Here is a 24688-nt window from a genome sequence, read left to right on the forward strand (position 1 = left end):
GAAAGGTTAAATGAAATTTTTCTTATATTCGCGACAAGATCAACTGATCATCCGTGTTCGCTGCAATACACGTAAGATTTTATTAATCTCGGCAAAATATCGATAGTTCAGAGAGAGGGAAATGTGAATTTTCTTCCAATCGCTTCAGTAGTCGATTCCTTCATATCGTCCACATGAAATATTTTCTAATATTATACACATATACTACATGTTATATTAAAAACCGAGAGACTTAATTTTGAACATTGGTAAGTATCTTCTTGCAGACTCGAAGTAACGTTACCGAGAATAATCATTGATAGCAAGACAATGGTAGTAATATCAATTCGTTAATTATCAAACGGAGGTATAAACAAAGAAAAGGAGAATTCTGTGCTCTCTTCCAAACCGATAAATTGGCGAGATAGGCCGAGATAGACTCGAGATTATTGCCCCTCTTCCCGGAAACTGATATGAATATAAGAATAAAAATCGCGAATTGTTGAGATTGAAAGGTACACCACCGCTCTTAATTACCGGGCCCGCACTATCGACAAACTCAGTCTTGCGTTATAAAGTGGTTTCACTAATGATGAACGTACTTGGCCGACTTCCTTTGTTTCTTCGCGAGATGTTCATTCGTATGAGCGAAGTGGACGATATTGGAATTCCGAGCTATTTGATTGTCTAATACAAAAGTAATATTTTAAAAATACCACGAAAGAACGCCACGAGAAAATCAATCATAGTAAAAAGTAAAAATAATCAACATCAATACAATTCCACTTTCATGAAACATGTTTCTGTTCTTTTAAGTTCTTTTATCACTTTCGAAAACGCTTGAAGTACCTACCTAATATATTAGGTATCATGAAATTTTTTATTTTTTTCGCTTTTCCGTGAAATAAAAGGAATACAATTTGTGTGTAATTCATAACGTACCTTCGGAGTCCGATGTGTCCGACAGCGGAGGCTCATTGGCGATGTACTGGCGGCCGCTGAGCAAATTGTTCTCCACGACCGGCCGTTTGTCCTCCAGCTGCCTCCTGAAGCCACGATGGTCGTCCTGTGAAGGAGACGCGTAAATCGTGAAACAAAAATAACGAGACAAGGAGCATCGGTGTCTGGTGCAGTGCCAAGTTTTCTCTTGGCGTTCAAATCTTCGACGAGGAGAGAGGCCTCAAGAAATTAGCCCTTTCGACTAAATTCATCTGTCTGCAGTGACAGGTAGAGTAGAATAATGCCAATATTGATGGATATATAATAGTGATGATATCGTCATCGCTATCATTATCTTCGGCAGTATTACTTAAAAATTCTATTACTATATATCAATTAATTTAATAAATAAAACAACTAATAAGAAAAGCAGAGACATATGTATGAAAATAAAAGTAAATAGGTATTGCACAAAAGAAAATATAATTATTTAATGCTTGATTTTTAAAGATATTCGTTATACATACAGCACACGTATTAATTAGAAGTTAATAATGAGATATTATATTATATAATGAATAAATTTAATTCAAATAATAAAACATTCTTGGTGGAGATGCGATACCGTCAAACACTGCTGCATCGTGCAGAGATATTAACATGTACGTTCGTAATTACGTTTGACGAGGACATTATGCAGCGAGGTTGAAAATTAGCCCGCTGCAGTCGGCGAGAAGAACTCGAGTGGGTAAAAAGGCACTCTTACAATATTGCGCGCCCGCTAGTTAACGAGATTATCTCTCGTCGTTCGCGGAGTTGAGGATTTGCTGCTAGCAAGACGCCACGGATCTTTTCGTCGCGCGTCGAGAGACGCCCAGATGGCATGTTCGCGTCAAGTTTCCTTTTTTATATCGCTACGGGAAGAAAATTCATCGCAAGAACGAATTCGTGGAGCAAAAAGACCGTCTTTAACTGTCATCCGAGTAAAGGATTTTCTTGTTTTCACGATTGCGTTTGCAAATATAATTGACGGTTCTCGTTAGCTTCATTCGACATTTATATTTCGTAACAATACAATAAATTAAATGGATTCGCGTCTTGTTTTTCAAGTCTCGATATCTTTCGCGTGATTTTTCTTTTTGATTTTTTAACGCGTGCTGCAGTGGGCACTGTGTCACCGCTGACAAAAAACAGTTATTTTTTGAAGAATAAAATCACATATTTCTTTAGAAGCGTGGGTCTGTCCGTGCTTTTATACAAACTGATTGGGAAAATAATGACATGATACATAAAACCATCTCAAAATAAAGATGCAGGTTACGTTATTATTTCCGATTGAATAATTGCATTTTTAAAGGTAATATACTATTTAAGCTACTTTCTCTCTATCTCTCTCTCTCTTTCATCGTGATTTAAGTCGCTATTTATCACCATATATTTAACATTAATCAAGAATTTGCAAAGACAATCTTGAAGAAGATATAATATGTCAGAAGATAAAGCACATTGCATATTGTTAAATTATATATTGTTAAATAAACTGGTAAAATTGTTCCACAAAATAGATTTCACCATATGCAGGCCATTAATCATTTTTATATTTTTCGTCGTTATTTTCTTTCTTTGCTTCCTATTTCGAAGAATGATGACGCGGCGTGCAGTGAGTGATAGAAATCTCATTGCGGTTATTCTTCATTTTTTTTTGCTCTCTCGCAATTGTATAGATTTCTCTTCTAAGGCTTTTATATTACAAATAATAGCTTACGTATGAATCATACTTTTCTTACGAATGTATTATTTAATTGCAAAGTGGAATTAAAAACTTTACGGCATAAACAAATTGCAAACGAGTTAATTACGAATAATTTTACTCTCATTGTAAATTGTGCGCACAGAAGCGTACGATGCGTGCTTAGCTAGCTCTACGAGTTAAGATGTTAATTAAGAAATTAGAACGATTTCAAGCTGTCCATCCACTTGGACAGTTGAACGTTTTCTAATTGCTTGCAGCAAGACAATTCCCTTATCAATGTGGTTACCATTACGAGAGGTTAATTACGAGGTATATATACAACGTGAGGCAACAATGCGCTGATGCGTATCGCAGTAATATACGAGCATCTGACACTAAGAATCTTCAGCATTTAACTGCTCCCAACAGTTATTGCGTATCTCACCGAGGAGATAAATTATTTCAGAACAATTTTTTAATATACAATTCTCCACGGAGAAAGAATGTCCTTTGTCTGTTATTTTATACTCAGCGCTAAAAAAAACAAGTAAAAAGAGATATTCATACGATAAATGATTTAATTATTTCAGAACAGTTTCATTGCAGAATTCTGTGAAAAAGAGACCTTCTTTTCTCATATTTCATGTAGATATTTCGACAAATAATAAAATTATTTTAAATTTAAATGCGTTACACAATTTTACGGAGAAAGTAATCCTTCCATTTCTCATTCCCGCGCGACGGAGCAAAATAAAAAGGAATTTAGACGATAAATAATCATCTGCCTGACTCATTAATCCTAAATAAGTATGAATCGTTCAATAAATTTTTTCCCGATGGAAGCAAGCTTTCTTTTATTTATGATCTACCCACGTGGACGAATTTCGAATATCAGTCGATACTATTATCCGTTAGAGAAACCAACGTTAAATATTTCACGAGCTACGAACGTCGACGGATCTCTCCGTAAACAATTGAGGTAACGTCGCGACGAGAGGTCTGGGCTCTCCACCAAGCCGAAAGAAACACATCGGCATAAATTCCGAAGGTTGACACTCGGCCAAAGTGACCGGCCGAAAAATAACCACCAAGCGTGATCGTCCTCGCGCGAAAAGCGAAAATTCCGCAAGGCCGAAACGAAAATACCAATCGCTCGCGCCGAGAAAAAGATGGGCGTCGAAAAATGCATGCTCGAAACCGCGGACGTGTTTCGTCGCGAACCAGCAAAATTCATCGAATTCGCGGGCGCGAATCGATGCGCCTCTCGACGTCGGCCTTCCAACGTAACGTCGGCGGTTTTGATTTATCAACCATATTCGCACACTCGCAAACGAACGAATGAACGAACGAACGAACAAACGAAATGGGCCGCGTGCAAAAGGTGCGTACGTGAAACGTTTCGTCGTCGTGGACGGCTCGTCGCCGGGACGTGTAACGATGCCGTTTACAGGCGCGCGAGAGTTTACGCGACGCGTCCGGGATCGATCCGCGCGCGCGCGCGCTCGCGAGCGAAATGGAATTTTCAGGACGGTTCTGGCGTAAGAGGAATGGCCGTCGCGCTCGTTACACCGTCGTTGTAACAGCGACTAAATCGCGCGCGATCGGCTTTCATTCCGATTGCGTGGGCGCAGTAAACGGCCTTCTAATTACGCGTCTCTCATTTCGACTTCGATACCGAGATGGGCGCCCGGCTGCGACAGTTTCGATTCCGATCGAGCGAATTCATTTTCCCTCCGCTATTTCTAGGCTATTGCTTGGAGCTAAAAAACGACGCTCATTCGGAACTAATTCTTTAGTGCAATTTTATTGATTCATACGATCATTCGATTAAAATAAAAGCAAAACACTGAAAAACCGACTGAAACCATTCAACTTGCGTGAACGATATCTCGGTCACTATTGGTCGTAAAAATGTTTTGGTCTCGCGTTTTTTTCGTTAGAATGTCTACTTTCTTTTATGTCAGAACGAAAAAATCGGTTAGACTGCTAGAAAAGAAGTTGTACGCAAAAATGTAAAAAAAATCTTTTTTCCCAAATTTTCGCTATTTTTTAATTTCGTTTTAATTTTATTTCTTGGGTTTCCGATATCGGAAAGAAATTTTTTATATACGTATTCGATGTAAAATTTTATTTCCTACAAAAAAGTTCTCTTGTACTTTTTTCGTATTTTGCGTCGTTTTCGAGATATTTTGAAAACAATGAAAAATGATATTTTTTGTTAATATCTCAGAAGTGCATCCCTTAATTTAATAGCATTTTCGTTTTTTAACTTATTTTAGTGTCGAATAATCGTATGAATCAATAAAATTCCACTAAAGAATTAGTTCCTTTTAAAAACACATAGACAATAGCCTATTCGTATTGTAAACAATTTCTAACTTTTATTTGAAAATATTGGAACAAAATGTTTATTCTATAATTAAGAATCGTATCCAGAACTACGTAGAAAATTAAAAATAGAATTTAATTTATATAACGGCAACTTAGAGGCTTATTCTGTAAACGTTAACGATATCGTTACGTGCTTTGCGCAGCTTTTCTGTGGTATATTATATCTGCGCAAAGCACGTAATGATGTCGTTAACATTTACAGAATAGATCCCTTAGTCAACTTTTATGCAAAATGTTGTGTGCAAGATCGAAAGTATTACTTGAAAAAATATTTTAACGATATTGTTCATGCTAAAATAGTTATCGATAAAAATGATGTAGATAAAATTAAAGTTTAGCATTGCATTATCGTTGTGTCAACGTGGCATTTATCCTTCTTTGATTTATTAATTGCCTAGAAATAATCTTAGAATTCTTTTAAAACAATATCGTTCTCAACTGATCTCAACTTCAAAGTAAATTGATCAATATTATTCAATTCATTCCGATCATTAAAATAATTCTTGGAAACAACGTCAGTTGTAAAATTTAAGAGCTTCTTAAACGTTGATCGCGATATAAATTACTTATAAGTAATCGATCACTCTTATTTTATTATTATATCCGATAATACTTTTCGTTAATAAGGCAACTTATTTTATTTAAAAAAAAAAAATATGCATGAATAAAAGCTCAATGTTCGTAGCATCATCATAGTGAATTGAAGCATTCAAGAAAAACGCCATGTTCCCAAACGTCAAGCACTAATTAAATTAACAACGTGTAATTAAAATCGCTCGAGGCGAGCGTCCCAGAGTTTTGCATATGGATCCGTTTAGGATATTCACGGAATTATTTAGAATCTCGCGACGCATATGCATGAGGGCAGGATTTATTAATTACCGGCGAATCGTTTAAATTAAATCCGTGTGTAATCGATTTACATTAACCGTACTTTCCCGATACGTGACAATCGACGCATCAAATTTCAAACCGCGGCGATAATCTCGCGACGATTTCGTCGACGATAATTATATAGGACTTCACTTCAATCGTATTATTTTACTAATAAAGTTGAAGAAAGAGATATATAGTTACTGAGAAAAAAGTAGACGTGCGAAATGCCGACGGGGTAATGGCCTTAACTGGATCTATGTAGAAGTCGGGACAAACAATTACGCTAAGAAAATCGCTCGGAAACGATTGCAGCCCCGTGTTGCAGGGTAAGAATTTAAATTCCGTGCCTGATGCGAACTTGCTGGAATACAGGTAACGCATGTAGCGGGGTGCTTCTTTCGCGTCGTGTAGATCCCGAGGGAGTAAAGGCGATTGTAAATCATTAAATCACTAAATCACTAAATCGGCCCTTTAAAACACGAGAAATATATTTCATATTATATAGTATTTAACAAAGATAATATGTATAGCATGTGCGGAGAGATATATTTGTTATTGCACTCTCTGTTATATTAAACACACGCACATACAATCGGCAATTACGTTATTCTGCATGTATAGGTACGATTTAGAGAAGATACTAAAAAATAAATTTTCTTATATTAGAAAATTGTTTTTTTTTGTAATATAAAAATAAACTCAAGTATTTGTAGAGAAAGATTTTAAAGAGAGAATATTATATTTTACGATTTATTTTGGCAATTGCAATATATTTCTACAAATTTAATTATATAACAGTATTATAAGAGATAATGACAAAAAATTGCTTTCTCTTCCGTTTTAATCTATAAATGCAAAAATATGCACCGTTAAAATATATTCTCTCATTGATTGATTATGAATTGAATTAATACGATTTTTGTGCTAAATTTCAATGCGATCATATTTACGAGAGGCGCATCTATATGAAGGCAATCGGATGAGTATATGGTTGACCACCTTACCCTTCCGCCTGAGTAATTAAGGATAATCGATGGCCATTTCCTCTATTCTCCGGTGTGAGTGACAAATACACACACAGATCTAGCCGCACGATAACATCAATGATCTGGTCGAGGGACATGCGGCTTATCACCTCCGTACACTCGGATACTACCTGTATCAATGGTACAGGCGCTTCTGCATGCCGGCAACATGCGTGCTCTAATCTGGATTAATCCAAACTAGTGCACCTTTGTACATTGTGGCGCGAAGGATATTCATGCATATATACAGTGACTCATGAAACTGATCAAATCATACCATTGTTACGAATTTCTTTCCCAAATTCATGAATAAATCTGTAGTAAGAAAAAAAAGAGAAAGAGAGAGAGAGAGAGAGAGAGAGAGAAAGAAGAGAGATCATAATTATTTGTTCATTTATATGTTATATTGATATTGAAAGACTGTTTTCGTTGATTGCCTTCTTCGAATCAATTAGTCGCAGATAATTATTGTGTGGTACAATTAATCGCGCGCGCGAGCGGTTTCGTGAGTCACTGTATACTCAATTCCAGCCGCACGAAGCATATTCAATTTTTAGAAGAATCCACAGTTAACGGCATAGAAGAGAATAACAGATAGCTAAAAACAATATATGTCAAAAGAGTGCTTTTTAAAACGTGACTATTTATAATAATCTTCAAAAAGTTGATCAATTGTTTTAATGTGTCATAAAAAGGCAACATCTTGTTAAAGAACGTTAAAGATCTCTTAAAATAAACGAAATATTTCTGTCTAATGAGATTTTGTGAACCGGAAATTCATTTAATCAGCAGCGAATTTAGTTGAAGCATTTAGCGCACAATTGACGTAAGAGCAGCGAAGTAATTGAGACTCACGTTTCCATGAGGCGGAATACTCAAACGTGATGAGAATACGTAAATATCCGTATTCCGGATAAGCTGTCGTGTCTCGTAGAGACAGTTGAACACTCGCCCGATAGCGCATGAGTTTATACGTAATTATATTCTATTCGTCCAATCAGTTTGCGAGGAAACTTGCGAGCTTCTCGGAGGACGACTGTATGAAATCGATTTTAGATATATAAGTCATATCCAAGTAACTTGGCTCGAATCCTGAAGTTTCGAAGGATTGATGCTACTGCCGCGAACCAAAGGATGTTAAATGGAGCATGCCCGTCTCCCGAAGATAACGAATAAAACGCTGACGAAAGTACGTCTACAGATTTTACACGGACTAACTGAGGTTCGACGAAGCGGAAGCCAGTGGTAATCTATGCGCGAAACAGCATTCGCGACGACTTGCCTGTTGTTTTTGTAGAGCAGCCACATCGCCGCAAACGGGTCCCAGGCCGGTGAGCTCTGTGTCTTTCCTTATCACCCATTCGATGAGCTCGCGCAACGATAGTAGCAAAGCGTTCCAGTGTTCCGTGTTGCTCTCCAATCGATTTCTGCACAGAAAAAACATGCACGCTTTGTACGCCCAGTATCTATACATTGGATTCTAAAATACATTCACTGATTAAATACCTCTGAATGCGTCTCTGTTTTTTATTTAATACATATTTATTTTATCTAGATTACATAATATAAGAAACAGAGAATATATTAATCCATTAGGATCGTGTAACGAGTCTGACTCGTGTTATGTACTTATGTTGAAATATGAAAACAACGAGTCAGATTCGTTATGACTTTCTGCGATGCAATGGGTAGTTTTTAAAAATAGGTTTGAAAATTGTTATTCATTAAAAATTATATTAAACTGCGACATTTATATTTATAAAAAAATACTATATCGTATAAAAAGCTCTAGATATTTTTAGTTTAATACATCAATATCGTATTTATTTCTTGAACGTCAAAGCTAGAGAACAGCATTTAATGATTATAAATTATAAGCGCATAATTAGATATATTTCTCAAGACATATTACGCTTACTGCTAATAAACAGCATCCAACTAAATCAAAGTCTACTTGAAACATAACAAAAAAACTGCCAACTATTAATAAACAACTTATTAGTCTTTAAGATGTGTTTATTTTTAGAGATTTGTATTCTTAATAAATACCTTAGAATTTAAACACGACTCTCTTATTATTTTTCTGTTTTATGAATGACGAAAATAAATGCTGCTCTCCGGGTTCGTGATGTTGAGGAAAATAAAAATAAACACAGTCTCAATATGAGTTAAAATATATAAGCTCTTCTAGCTGTTAAATAGCAAACGTCAACATACCGAATTTTGAAACTGTTTTCTTTTAAATAAAGTAACAAAAAATTGTATAAACTTGTATCGAGAAGATGAGTACAATTACATGTTAAATTTTGCAATGATAATATAAATAGAAGCAGGGGAACATCACGTCATAATATCGATAAAACGTAGGATGCTTCATTGGCTTTTGCAATGTTATTGATATAAAAATAACAATTATTTATATTCAAAGTTTATGGCATAAGTAATAAATTCAGGGATATTTTATATCCAAGTGTCTACACCAAAAAGGTTTGTAAAACATTTTACACATCCATCCGAGGGATGGATTACATCCTCTCGACGCGCTGGATATTCGCGACGGGCATAACAGCAGCGGCGAGAAAGGCGCATAAAACGTTCGACTCGTCGTAAATGCGAGTAAAAGAAAGTACATATTTGTTGACAGACAGTCGTCGGTGGGGGAGAGAATGTGGAAAAAGGATTGGTAAGGTAGAGCGGCGCGCACGAAGTGGATGAAAGGAGAGTAAATGTAAAGCCTTGATGTTGTCGGCGCCAAGTAAAACATCGGGCGATGAGTGAAAAGAGAGAAAACGGCGACGCAAAGTACTGATAAAAAGGGAGAAATCAGATAGATACTTAAGATAAGTAGATCAAGACTAGACCGGAAAAAATGTGCGAAAAGTAACATGTCTCAATGTGACGGAACAAGAGGGAAAAAAATAACAAAAAATTTAAATCGAAAAATATAAAATTGAATTCAGAAAAATGTCAATAAAATAGAAATTTCAAGAAATGTGAGAGCAAAGATGAAGTGCATTTGCGGATAAGATATGATTCGAGGAAAATGGGTGAATATGGAAAGCAAAAGAGCCCCGAGGAAATTAACGAGCACGCCCGATGAAAAATCGGCTACTGGAGAAAAAAGGGAGATCAGTGGCAAAGCTCGATCGCGGGCAAGAAAGAAAACGATCTTAGGCAAATTGTAAAAATACAGGAGAAGTGATGCGAACGGTGACATAAAGCACTCGTGTACAACCCGATCTCGAAAGGAGGCGATAATAAAAAGAGACGGTTCGAGTGAGAAAAAACAATGGATTGAAGAACTCGAGACGACGAGATCAAGGGATGCGAATGAATGGAGAGCGAGCCTTGATAAGTGCGACCGAGAATACTTCGTTAGAATAAAGTTAAGTCTTGAAAGAAAGAAGCAACCAGATTGGACGACGGAGTAACTTTCAGACAAAAAAAATCCGCAAGAGCATGAAAGAAAGTCAGATCACAAGATATCTTAACGAAGAAGAGAAGGAAGGTGTACAAATGGCGATATATTTGCGGTAGACAAAATTACCCAGGTACACGTGGAGTCCAACGGGTAGGTTAAATCGACAAAAATAAATGCAGAATAAATATTGAAGGACGCGTATAACACCCGCGTGTTTTGTTAATAGTAAGTAAATACTACTGGACGGAAGTGCCGGAAACGTATAAAATGAAAGACCGCTGGGAAATCACTAGAAGACGCAAGAGCGCGAGAGACCGGAGAAGAGACACGAGACCTCAAGAAGAATGAGGACTCGTGACATGCACCGTTGGGAAAAAGAACGGAAGCAAAAGATGTTAGAGCGATGCAAGGACAGATATGCGGGATAAGTCGGAAGAAAAGAATTAGTCCGAGATGATCTCGCGTAGGTATCCGAGATAATGGTCTCGCAGGTCCATGGCACGTACGGATCACATCATACGACATAACATGACATGACGTAACATCTGCAGATCTTGGCAAAAAAAATGCAATAGAAGTGCCGACTAATTCTTAACTTATCACAGTTAAAATTTGAGAAATAATTTAATAAACCTTGCAACCCTTTTATCATACGATTTTACACGATAAAATCATGTAAAGTAAATGAGGGTCGGAAAGGAAAAATAGTAAATAATCAATTTTAAAACATCGTGATTCTTTTCTTATTTTAAACAAAAAGATTATAAAATTACTTAATTCTGCAAAATTTAAATACTTTGTGAGTGATATTACAATTCTACAAAGAAAAATCTTAGATACGAAAGAAATTATGTGTTATATCTTTTAAAATATAATTAAAATACTCATAAAAAAAGATCTAATATTATCGGATTAATATGATTAACTTTGATTTATATTTCGTAGGATTCCACGATATTTTTATTTCAAAAGCTTTCAAAAGCTTTCAAAACTCTCAATTCATTTTATTTCTTCCACATTTCAGTAGAAGATTGCAGGAATGGAAATATTTATAAAAATCCTAACGCGAATAAAAAAAATTCCTGTAAATTCTGGAATTCTTTCATACAGCAATATGAAGATCAGATGTGAAATGTAAAAATATAAATATATAAAAGAATGAATCTGCAGTAACGTAGAAAACAAAGCTAATAAAAAAAAAAACGCTCGTCGAGCTGGATATTTCTTCTTATTTTATTCCTTGTTTAACTTGTCGCCCATTATCTTGTCGGAACGACTCGTACGCGGATAGAATCCAAAGTGGTCTGAGAATAAAGAAGCTCTGCGTAGAGCGAATTAAAGCGGAAGACAGAGGCCCGAGAGACGAGAGCGGCATAAAGAGGTAGGAAGCGCGAAGGAGGCCAGGAACTGAATGCCGCGAGAGAAATTCAGAAATTCTCAGTTTCTCAGATAAAGAGCGGCGGGCGCGCCGGCCACTAGAACAACGGAGCACCGTCGTCGGTTCGCCGCGCCGGAGGTTCGCGGAATAGACGAAAGAGGAAGATAAAGGAGGCTGCGAAAGGAGGGCAGGAAGGATGGCGGTTGGGATTTAGATTTATATTTCGCCATTGTTGCACCGCCACCGGTGGCGGCACCCACTTACTAGGTCACATTCAACAATCCTGTCTCCATTCCCCCACGGCCCCCTTTCCGGAGGTCCCATGTCGTCGTCGTTGTCGTTCTCGTCGTTCTCGTATCGCAAAGAAACAGCCTCGCGTCCGGATATATCGCGGTTATTGTAACGTCGATGCGAGCCGCGCGGAATTTCGCGTACTTTTGCGACTTGAGCGCGTGTATCAGGCGCACGTGCGCGTCTGTACACAGAGGCACATCCACGTCGAGCGATATTGCACTTCTCCTGCAGGGAGATAAGGGCGCGAGGATATTCCGCGCGATGGATAGCGGTACAGGGTTACCGGAAGAAATCGTCCTCATTGCCCCGACGAATCGTGGGAATAAACTTTTCTCGCTCTACGTGGCCGTTATACGCGGGGATTGATGGTCGCTCGAAAAATTTATTCGACGCCATGAGAGAAAAGAATTGATCTACGAGACAGTTTGTATATGCTTACGTGTTTCTCAAAAAAATTGGATTTTTGTATTCGGACTTACAGCGTAGATAAAACTTGATAAAAAATGAAGTAGCTTATAACTAATACATTTGCGATATACACTGAAAAAAAATATTTAGATCCAAGAAAATATTTATTTAGATAGTGCCAATGACTTATTTACTTAATATAATCACATATTTATTTAGAATTAGATATTTTTACTTAATTTAAGTAAAGATATCTAATTCTAAATAAATATGTGATTAATGTGATTATATTAAGTAAATAAGCACTATCATTGGCACTATCTAAATAAATATTTTCTTGGATCTAAATTTTTTTTTTTTAGTGTAAAATAGAATTTGACAACAAAGACAAAATAAAATATTGATAAAATAATATTCTTGCAAGTTTCTATCGTGATATTTCTCATAATATGAAGAACATTAAGCCTTTTTTTATCGCCCTATGCTCGTCGCATGAGTCATATCAATTAAGATTCATATTACACCGTCTGGAAATGATTAATTTTAATTAATCGCAGCTCATATATGGACACCGGCAATTTATCGTCGTGTAATTGAGAAAAAACGAGGACCGTGTGATTAATAGGACGTCCGACGGACCCACGTCAGTAATGGAATCTTACGGTCACGAAAGGGAATTTGGCGGAACATCTATTTTCGCTCGTCGTCCGGCTGCCAGAAACAGGAGAGCCTCCACTAACGGAAAGATATACTTCTCGTTCGTGCGATCGCATTTCAATTGAAATGTTCAGTAAGTGGTGCTACACTGTCGCCCTGGCGAACCAAGTTGCCCTCGCGAGCGAGCGATCTTTACGACGTGCCAGGCTGATGTAAAATAAATCACCGGGAAATTTTCTGGGCGGCTATAAAAATCTGCCGAAGAAACCGTCACGTACCTTGCACCTACTCGATAAAAAGTCCCGACGTAGCCTCAAATAAATAAATCACGAATAACATCCCGGTACTAAGATTTTATTGTTAAAGTTGCTTATGACGGAAACGATTGTTCGTCGAATGGTAAAAGTCATTTAGTGCGTCAGTAACTTCCGAGCATACAAAAGTGGCCGCATCCAGGGTGTGAATAAAGGGGAGTTTACACATGCAATGATTAGTGGCGCCAACTGACTGGCATTCATTGGCGCCAGAAACCGACTGGCAAACTCACAAGTGTTTACACAGTGATTGGCGTATAATATGGAAAATATTTAACATTTATTAAACACACAGTAAATGACAGCAAGCATAATCAAATCAAGCAATCAAATTTTGAGGTTATATGCTTTGGCCAATAACCGCCAGTAAACTCCACATTACTAACGCCAGTTTGTATCAAGTGTTTACACTTGCATTTTTACTGGCGTTAGTCGACTGGCACCACTAATCATTGCGTGTGTAACCTTCCCTTAAGGACCATTCTACAATAGGTACGTCGCAAACGCACCGTCGCGTCGCCGTCGGCAGTCGCGAAGAATGGCAATTGACAGTTAAAAAGTGTGATTTTCGGTTGCCGATTGCCACTTGCCGTCGCCAGAAAATCAAAAGTTCACCAACTCTCTTTTGACAACCGCAACTTGACAAGCGCTACCGGAAATAACACTTTACAACTAGCAGTTGCCATCGTTCGCGACGTATCGTAGAATGGCCTGGAATGGCCGTTAAGAGAGAAGCGACATTCGCGATGTAATATCTCTTGTCGCGTATGCCGGAGATCGAACTCCGGCCGAAATTACGCCGGAGTTAAGCCTCGAAAGTGGCGAAATCTGTCACAGAACAAAATAATAAATGAATAGATAATAATTACTCACACATCGGTCGCTCCGTCGTCGCCCGATGCCTCCCAGGCCTCCTTCTCCTCCTTTCGGCCCTTCTCCGATGTCGCATCTCCGTCAGCGCGCTCACTCACACGTTCACTTCACTTGCGAAAATATCGACACTTTGCACGGCACTCCCGGTATTAATCTCGCGACGCGGCGCGTACTTAATTACACGGCAATGGAAGAATTACGGCAGAGAAACTACGAATGACGCTATACGATCCGCTCGATCCCGTCGGCGTCGGTCCGTGACGTCCCGTAGGTAGACGCGACGAGTGAGCTAACATGGCGCAGAGAATTTCGCGAATCGCGCGGCCAACTTCACTCGTCACGAGCAGCCGTCGCGATGACGCTACACTTGCTGCTTGTCAGGCGATTTATGAACATTCATATTCGTGTCAATCTCCCACGATCGCCAAATATCAAGACATGATTTGATACGAAATTGAATTATGTACGACGTTACTAGAGACTGCGATTGTTAATTAAACACGTCGCGGCGCGGGCGTTACTCGATTTAGGGTCCGCTTGTAACGCTTGTTATCCTTTATCCGTGTTCCGAAAACGACACGATAGCAACCTCATTCCGAAGCCGTGCGAAACGACGCGCGACGCCGCGACGCGAGTCAAATTGACGGTTGAGAAAAGCGAGACCGATCGACCGAAAGAATGTAATCGAAAGTCAGTATTATGCGATGTACCTCGGTGTCCGTATAAATTCCACGAAGCATATGTATTCAATGAACATTCGATATCACATATATCACAGTTTTTCGTAATTTAAACCACCGGAGCCGTGATTCGCGTATTAGACCCGATCTACAATGGGTGTTGTAAGTCGTAAGTCGTAAGAATTGACCAATCACAGTCCATTATTCTCCTTGCGGTCGAAGAATAATGAACTGTGATTGGCCAATTCTTACGACTTACGACTTAAAACATCCATTGTAGATCGGGTCTTACTCCGCGCTACGAGAGCAATGATAATAATGTTTAGAATGGGTAGCGGGACTAGCGGCGCGCGCACGGGCGCCGCGGCTTTTCGGTAAACATGAGTGGTGGGGATGGAATGCGGGGGTAGCTGACTAGCCCAGGTGCGCGTTCGTCGTGCTCAGTCACCTACCCCCACTCTGTCCCCACCGCTCGTGTTGCCGCGGCACCGCGCGACTTCGCTTCGCCCTATCGTTCGCGACATTCGCGGTCTCTCGGATCGCAGCGCGGAGTAAGGATATTAGTTGCTTTCCATTTACACTCAAGTGATCTGAGTCACTCAGTTATGTGAGTATTTTATACTCAGGTAAGATATGTCATTTTGTATTTACCTGCTTATTTTGGTGACAAAGCTATCGCATATAATAATACAGGTCCATAGCCTCACTTTTAATGTGAGTTTATTAGATTCATTAAAGCACATGGTCTCGATTGTGGATAAAAACTCAGTTGAATCTTACTTGCCAGCATGCAAAAAGAACGTGCATTTAACTGAGTTATGACGTGTCACAAGTGAGAATTATCTGAGTTTTGATGTAAATGGAAAGCAACTATTATTTCATTTGTCGTGCGACAAATTTTTCAAGAATGTTGATTGGTTGCTAGATAGAAAAGTTCTCGAGTTTCTAGAAATTTTTTATTTTGTAGTCAATCAATACGCTTAAAAAATTTATCATACGACAAATGAAATATTACCCTTTTACAGGTATATCGGACTTCGACGGTTCAAATTACGGAAAACTGTGATATATCGATTAATCATTTAATACATGTGTCTAGCGGGATTTATACGGATACCAAAATATACGGATATCGCATTCGATAATACTGACTTTCGATTACATTCTTTCGGATAATCGGTTTCGCTTTTCTCAACCGTCAATTTGAGTCGCGTCGTGTCGCGCGGCTTCGGAACGAAGTTGTCATCGCGTCGTTTTCGGAACACGGATAAAAGCTATCGCACATAAAATTGCATAGACTGCATAACATAAGACCGCTAAACCAATGAGCATCCAGCATAAAGTTGCCATATTAAGGGTCGACAGGAGTGACGGCCGAACTCAGGTGCACTCAGGTGCACTTTATGCACTAAGTGCACTTTAAACTGCACTTTAACTCCGTATTTTATTTATTATAAATTTTTAAGAGCCAAAATGGAAAATCCGGCTCTGTAGTGGGTTGCGGCTGATCTTACTGATTAAAACGAGCATAAGTTTAATGAGATTCGTTAATTAATTTGGCTAAAATTTGGGAAAAACCATTGGTAGCCGTGAACTACAAATGGTTTTTCCCAAATTTTAGCCAAATTAATTAACGAATCTCATTAAACTTATGCTCGTTTTAATCAGTAAGATCAGCCGCAACCCGCTACGGAGCCGAATTTCCCATTTTGGCTCTTAAAAATTTATAATAAATAAAATACGGACTCGCAGCGAGTCGCAGCTAAGCCAACCCGACAGAGGTCTCCACTCTTACTCCTGTCGACCCTTAATTTACATAAAGCTGGCGCTAGACTATATATGCGCGATTCGTGGTTCGTGATTCGCGGTTCGCCATTCGTATAGATTCGTCGTTTGCCAATGTAGACCCTCCACTATTCATGGTTCATTATTTGTTACTCGCGATTTCGATTCATCTCTTTGATTTCGTCAAAAAAACCGCTCCGCTGGTGAATCGGTGCGAATGGCGAACCGCGAATCACGAACCACGAATCGCGCATAGTCTGGATGTAGCTTAAGATGCTCATTGGTTCAGACCAGTTCAGACCGTCTTATGCTGTGCATATGCACCTATGCCGTTTTGTGTGCGATGGCCTTAAAGCGCATGGATCCTAAATCGAGTAACGCCGCGACGTGTTTAATTAGCGATCGCGGTCTCTATTAATTGTATAGACATTTAACTTTGTATTTAATCATGTTTTGGCGATATTTAGTAATCATGAGGAATAGACACGAATGTGAGTGTTCATATATCGATGATTTAATTGCAGTTAACCAAAATCGCCTCACAAGCAGCAAGTGTAGCGTTCTCGCGACGCAACGCGACGGTTGCTCCTGGTGAGAGTGGCGAGTGAAGTTGGCCGCGCGATTTACGAAATTCTCTCCGCCATGTTAGCGTCTACCTGCGGGACGTAAAGCGTCACGGGCGTCAAGCGGATCGTTCGTAGCTTCTCCGCCGTAATTCTTTCGTGTAACAAAGTACGCACTGCGTCGCGAGATTAATACCGGGAGTGCCGTGCAAAGTGTTGCGCGATCATAAGTGACGATATTTTCGCGCGTGAACGTCGTGAGTGAGTGTGCCGACAGAGATGCGACATGCGACAACGGAGGAGGACCGAGGAGAGGAGGAGGAGGCCTGGGAGGCATCGGGCGACGGCGGAGCGACCGTGGGGTGTTATTTGTTTATTATTTTGCTGTGACGGATTCCGCCACTTTCAAGGTTTAACTCCGGTGCAATTTCGGCCGGAGTTCGATCTTCGGCATATGAGAAAAGAAATATTACGTCGCGAACGTCACGTCTCTCTCTTATTCGAACGATCGTAATATTATCTGCACGATTTTTCGCGGATTAATTAACGAGTTAATGTGGAAACGTGCAGCCGTTTGCGGCGGCCTCGATTTCTTACATTAGCATTTTAAAATCAGATATGTCCATTAAAATGACGTTTTAAAAATTGAACGGGCGCGATAATTATTTACTTCAAGTACAATTATTTTTGACGTTGTTTTAATATAAAAATATTTCTATGTTACAGATCAACGCAGGGTTACAACTTACAACTCCGCTGTTGCGCATCGGCCGGTGAGTTATTTTTTCTTTCAATATCGAGGCAATAGATTTGTAAAAAGTATATTATAAACGTAAATAAAATGTATGTATGAGAAATGAAATATTATTAAAGAGTTATGAACAGTCTTTTTCTAACAATTATTAGACATTATATCAAAATTTTTATTTAAAATGATAATTAATATAACGGTAAAGTGTTCTGCATTACTTAATCTTATGAAATGTCTGAAAAATATATTATTTATTCCTACACTTATTACAGAAAAAATTAAAACATTTTAAAGATTAAGAATATAAAAATATATTACAAATGAACTAATATATTATAATCTATTTCTATTATGATCTATTGGCTTGAATTGGATAGGCTCGGAAAGAGCCTAGAAAATATTTTTATAATTTATGTAAATAAAATTGGGGGTGGGCACGTGCGTATTCGGTGTGCCTAATCAGGCTACTCCATTCCCACCACTCATGTCCACTTCATAAAAAGAGAAAATAAACAGATCTATAGAATATTTAATGATTCAGGAACATACGTAAAAATAATAATTTATTTTAATACTTTTAATGAAATCCTTTTCTTCCGTTCTCGTGTAACCGTAACAATATGCTCTTGCAAAAAAAAACGTTTTGATAACGAAATTCTATAAAAATAGGAAATCAATATTGCAGTAGAGGGCTACAACGGTGCTGTCTTTTTTCGTTTGCTGAGTAATTAACAGTAACACGTGCACAACGGTATCGGATAAAGTTCGCGGAAAATCTGATTATGCGAATGTGAAAGCGGTGTAATTCGAGCTCGTCGTCGTTTACGAGGAAAAGTAAAAAACACGCACACATAGAATAAGGTATGTACAGAATTGAATTGCGAGCACGGCGAAATGCAAAACGCGCCGACAGAGCCTCTGATTACACGAGATCGCCAAATTTTGGACATACATGGCCGGATATGAAAATGACGAGACGATTCGGTACACGAAGTGTAGACAAGTCGGCGAAATGCTGCAACCGTGGCATCGACAGATCAAGGATTTGGGGGGGATAACTCGAGCTACAAAGAAGTTATCAACGGCGACGTCGAAATTCCGAGACGCACCTTTAATCTGTCTTCGTTGTCGAACGCGTTTAGGAAACGTCTGTGAAAGCAAGCGGAAGTCGTTACGTGTTTCGAGCTTTACGTCGGATTTGGCTGGAAACCGTGGATTATTCGGCAAATAACAGAAACGATTCAGCGCGAATACAGAAAGGGAATGGTTCGTATCCGGAAAGGGATTTGAAATAAAAGTCGGAGCGCAAAGATAAAATCTTTGAAAATTGCAATCTTGTGGATTGCAATAGTCCCTATATTTGCTTGCAAATCTGAACATCGTCTATGACATGAACTGTATTTGATTATATCTATAAGTATTTGAATATATCTATAAAATCTTTCTGTTATCTAATTTTTTAAAAATATTTTTATAAGTGAGTTTTATAAAACATTTAATAAAACAATGAAAACATTTCAAAATTGTAACATTTGTAAAAATACAAATTATATATGAATGTTCTTGAAGAAAGATTCACTGAAATATAAATGTAGTTGGGGCCGGTGTATTTTAAATATTACATGTATGCATTGCATGTAATATATTGTGCATTCAATGGTTAATGCTTCCAGACTTCATCTGTTAAGCTAAAATGTTGAACATAGAAAAGTTTCTAAGAAAATGTTGCCTTATATTCGAAAATATTGTGTCTTACCGAAATCATTGAAATTCATTGAAAGAATTTCATGAATACTGATAGTCTCCACGGAAACCTACAATGCGATTTCAATTATATTCTACATTTATGTGACACAAGAGTCCCCGCAAAACGTTTGGAGGGATGAATTTATGAATGTAAAACAATACACTTTATATATGACAAACCATTTGACAAAAAGATGTATCGTTTTATGATGTTAAATCTCGCTATTCAGATTTGCGAAAAAGTCTTGCTCCGATATATTGTTGGATTCTTTTTCATGAAATTGAGCGAGTTTTTTGCACAAAAATATTCTAGACTCCACATGTTTAATTTAATGAGATGTTGTCACAGTTTCCATTGTAAATTAAGAACGATCTGTTATTTAATCATTTCTTTTATAAAAATTATTATATCACAGTATAGATGTTTAAAAACAAATATATCCTTCCAGCCGTTTATATTAATAATTTAACAAAGTAATCAATTTTTAAGAAAATTATGAAAATGGGTAAATAAAAAATGATGAGGAAATGGAGTAGAATGCTAACTGCTATTAGTACATCTTCAAGAACAGAATTATTATTTTGCTAAAATTTATAACAAAAATACGAATAATATTACGGTACAAAATTCTATATGTAATAAGTTATACAAGCCATCAAAAAATTTAAATTATATATAACTGTTCATATTTTTGTTTGTATTCGACATGATCAGAATATATGCAGCAATATATTACGTGTCATTGGAACTCATTATACCTGCAGAACTGATTAATACTGTTAAATAGATTTACTGTTTAATAGATTTATCTGTATAGAATTAGTAGCATAAGTGTAAATAATTCTCGTTTATGTCGGACAGTTTTAATGTCGATACATTATTAACGGTGATCAATTATGGAGGCTTCGCGTCGAAAATATATGACGGAAAACTTTTATTCGCTCAGCACGCGTCCTTTTACTGTTCTATTCTGGCAAATGAGAAATGTATTAAATCTCGATAGTCAATGCAGTTCCATAGGGAGCTATCAAAATTCATTGCGGCCATCGATCTCGCGATAACATCGCGCGATCGCAATCCGCCATGTGGTCGCGATAAATTAGCTGTCGTTATAAATAGACTTTACGTCTAGACGAAATTATTATTGAGATAGCGACAAATTCGCTCGCAAACAGTTTGCGCAGTAATGCACAGTACTTTGAACCGATACTTTGAAAATATTTTCTTACTCCAGAAATGTTAAGTGTAATTAAATTAATGTTGCTGTATGAGTTAGTTGTTTATCAGTGAGTTATTACAAATGCGCTTGCACGCGTAATAATGGTAGATATTGATAGATATTAATATCTATTAACAAATACGTGTTATTCATTATTGAACAAATCCTCCTCGTTGTCAAACATATCAATTAAATTAAACGCGCTCGGTTTGAAAATGTACAAGCTACACCAATGAAGTTAACTGTGCCGCAATTTTCGAGTATTACGAATCGGCTAACTCATAAGCGCGTGTGCAATGACTACTGGTTGTTCAGGTTTTTCTTACGTTCGCCTCGCGTTTTTTTTTAACGCGGAAAATCCCGTCGACTTAACGACGCGATCGTAAAACTGAAATTGACCCATTTCGCAGGGCGTGTTCGTTATCCACGTCACCCCTGTAAAACGAGATGTACAGAGCTTCGATCTTATCTCTTCTTTATGCACCGATAAATCCCTGACCCACCGCGTTCCGGGAAGATTCCGATTGAGATTCCGTACAAAATTCATCGCGCTCGTGCATCGCCCGTTTCTTCCGCGATAGATCCTGATATATTTGTTATCAACCCGATAACTACAATTACAATTAGACGTGAATCTCCACTCGATGAAGTTCTTTGATCTATTGTGCCGGCGACCGCGGCCGGCTTGTCCGTCAACGTTTCCCACGGAGACTCGTCAACGGCATTGACTCGTCGCCGTCATCGTTCTTGTCGTCGCCGTCGCCGTGTTGGTTAACGTAATAAAGCGGGTAAATGGAATTGTCGCAAACGGGCGGAGCGTTATAATTCAACTCGGGGGAACAATTTACCGGTACAATCCCAATCTGAGCGAGGTCAACTCGCTACACAAAACCGGCTCAAACTTCTACGATAAACAACACCAACAACGCTGCCATTAGCGTCGCGCCACTAGCGGATCTCTCTGTGTCGCAGTTTTCGGGTTGCAACTCCGTCCGTGGGCAATTGAATAGTGCGACTTGATACTAAAAATAGAGATCAACGATCGAAGTGAACAAATATACGTCCGTGCGAATTGTCATTAGTAAACGAGAGCGAATACAGTGGTCTATAATACTCAGAGATTAAATTCTAAAAACGTTCTTATGATGCTTTACGATCGAAGTGAACAAATATACGTCCGTGCGAATTGTCATTAGTAAACGAGAGCGAATACAGTGGTCTATAATACTCAGAGATTAAATTCTAAAAACGTTCTTATGATGCTTTAAAATAGTTTAAAATATCTATTTCACTCTTGGAATAGATAGACAAAAATATCATTTGTAAGAATATCGTAAATTTTCTGAGGATTAAATTGGGAAATTTTGATAATATTTCTTTTTATAGTTATGATCTCTATGAAAATATGCTTTAATAAATTATGAAAAAAAATTATTGGAGACTCTAAACGAATATGTTGTTAATATAACAAAAATAAATATGATAAATGTGACGGACCAACTAATATTCATCAGAAAAAAATCAGTAATCTCAAACAAGTTCCGTATTGCACTATCAAATCTACTCCTGTCGGATTACAGTAGTTCCGTTAGAACCTGCAGCTACTGTACACTTGTATTCAGTAAGTTATGAGCTCCGTTCAATAGCAATTCCGATAAGCTTCTGGTTTAAGTGTGAGTTTACGTGTTTTACAATTGTTTGCGTTGGTTCCGTGTATTACTTCGTGTATAAATCCATTATGTATGAGATGGAAAACGTAACCCTTGCCAATGTTTCGCATATTTTTCAATATTTTAGTGGACGACCCTTTCGATTATTCCGAAGATCAAAGGTAGTTCTCGATTGGGTCAGCCTAGAACAAGTTGACGATCGAAAAGAAAGGAGACAACGTTGTCCGAGTCACGTTCAACTGCGAGCGACTGCTTGAGGTTTCCGAGCGGAACGGCAACGCGCAAAACTGCCGTCGGCACGGTTTATCGATAACGTAATAAATTCGTTATATAAAATGCGGATCGTCACGCGCAAAACCGGTGAAATTGGCGTAGTTAATTAGATCTTGCCGGCGATCCATTGCGCAATTTGATACGCGGTTGTCGTTCGTGGAAAGCGTAATATAAACTTCCGCCCGTAAAACGGATTCGCAACGAGCGTTGCCAGCGTTTGTGCAAATAACAGTAACGGCGCATATTTTGTCGCGATCCTGTGTTCGAGTTACAACTTCCGTGCGTTTCGTATCGCGGCCGGGCAAACAGTTGAAATATTTTTGCTGATGTTTTTCATATTCACATAACTGCGCCGCAAGATTATATCTGAATATGATATGCGACGAACTCAGTACACGCGTATCCGGTAAACGATAACATTTCGAGTGATGCGTTGTAAAATACAAGAGGAAAATATAGTTGCATATCATGCGTTATGACATTGATAGCTGAATAAACTTCGGTTGATGCTTGTAAAAATATTACGGCAGGAGAAATTATGTGAATTATATACAGCATTTTGAAAGTGAGGTAAAACTAATAGATGCACCAATAATCTTTATACATTGTACATCATTGCATTTCCAATATTTTGCTAAGCGACAACACAGATGAGCACGCAAGCTGTACGAATTTTTTAAATTACATTAATCAAAAAGCTATCAACCACTCTTCACAGACTTCAATCTGTAATGGGAAACAAAATTTCGCGAGCTCTTATAATGAACTTGCTGAAACCTCATTAGCGCGCAAACGTCCGGAATTAATATCGCATTTTAAAAAGCGTTTTCTGATTGTACAAATCGCCCGGATAGATATCAGTTACAGAACGAGAGAAGCATGTGGTTAATCCACTTCGCGGATTTGCACGGCGGCGGCGGCGAATCGGCGAGCCATTTGAATCGGTTTGTGGTATTTCCTAATGAGAACGCAAATACCGGAGAGAAGGCGGAATTGTCCGGGGAGGAGGGCGATGTCTGCATTTAGATCGCGGATTCCCGGGATACGCTGGAGAGGTTTCGAGCTATTTTTCTCGTCGGCATCAGGATTGAGCGATAACACCGGCAGCGATTTCCGATCGTGTATGATCGCGTGGCGAACTAATCACAAAGCCAGCCACAATCGCTGTAACAATATTAGTCAGGAATATCGTCGAACATCCAAGGAATGATATTGACTAATTGTAAGTTTGATCGATACTAACAGTGAGAACTAAACGTGCATTATTACAAGTTTTAGCTGTTAGGTCGAATCTCTCTAATCTTTATTGATCTATGCATAATTTGATTCAAGCAGTTACCAATCAGATTATAAAGTATATCTTTCAGTTGGCGTTTATAAAAATACGCTTCGTTCACTTTTAATCATGTTTCCGATTCAGACACTAATCGTAATTATATATCTGAATTTCGACGTAAATAGTACATAGAACAGAATGAAAAGGCTGAAATCGTGAATTATTTTTCTATGTATTAAATGCGTGTTTTTATTCGAGAAAGCGAAAAAGAAGCGTCTTAGACAGGCCATGATAACTCGCGCTCTCTGCGGCACGTGGAAGCCTTTTGTTCCACCAAGAATCTAATTTCACGGATCCCGCTTTGAGTGGTTGCGCGACTGGACGGAAAGCTCTTCCTCTCGTCGTCCTTCTCCTCGTCATTTCCTCACCGGTACAAG

General features: G+C 38.3%; 1 protein-coding gene across 11 annotated transcripts in view; it reads right to left on the bottom strand.

Annotated features, from left to right (window-relative positions):
• Nucleotides 1–24688, bottom strand: part of LOC139773086 (dystrophin, isoforms A/C/F/G/H) — a 470778-nt gene that overhangs the window by 83302 nt on the left and 362788 nt on the right. For all 11 annotated transcript variants that reach the window (XM_071707318.1, XM_071707327.1, XM_071707317.1 and 8 more), the window contains 2 exons: nucleotides 8225–8369; nucleotides 922–1045 (listed from right to left, as the gene is read on the bottom strand). In XM_071707318.1, the coding sequence (XP_071563419.1) occupies nucleotides 922–1045; nucleotides 8225–8369 (269 nt within the window). The remainder of the gene's footprint in view (nucleotides 1–921; nucleotides 1046–8224; nucleotides 8370–24688) is intronic.

The sequence above is a fragment of the Temnothorax nylanderi genome, unplaced genomic scaffold, assembly GCF_030848795.1.
Source record: "Temnothorax nylanderi isolate EJ_2023f unplaced genomic scaffold, tnyl_v1.0 TNYL_tig0057_pilon, whole genome shotgun sequence".
NCBI lineage: Eukaryota > Metazoa > Arthropoda > Insecta > Hymenoptera > Formicidae > Temnothorax > Temnothorax nylanderi.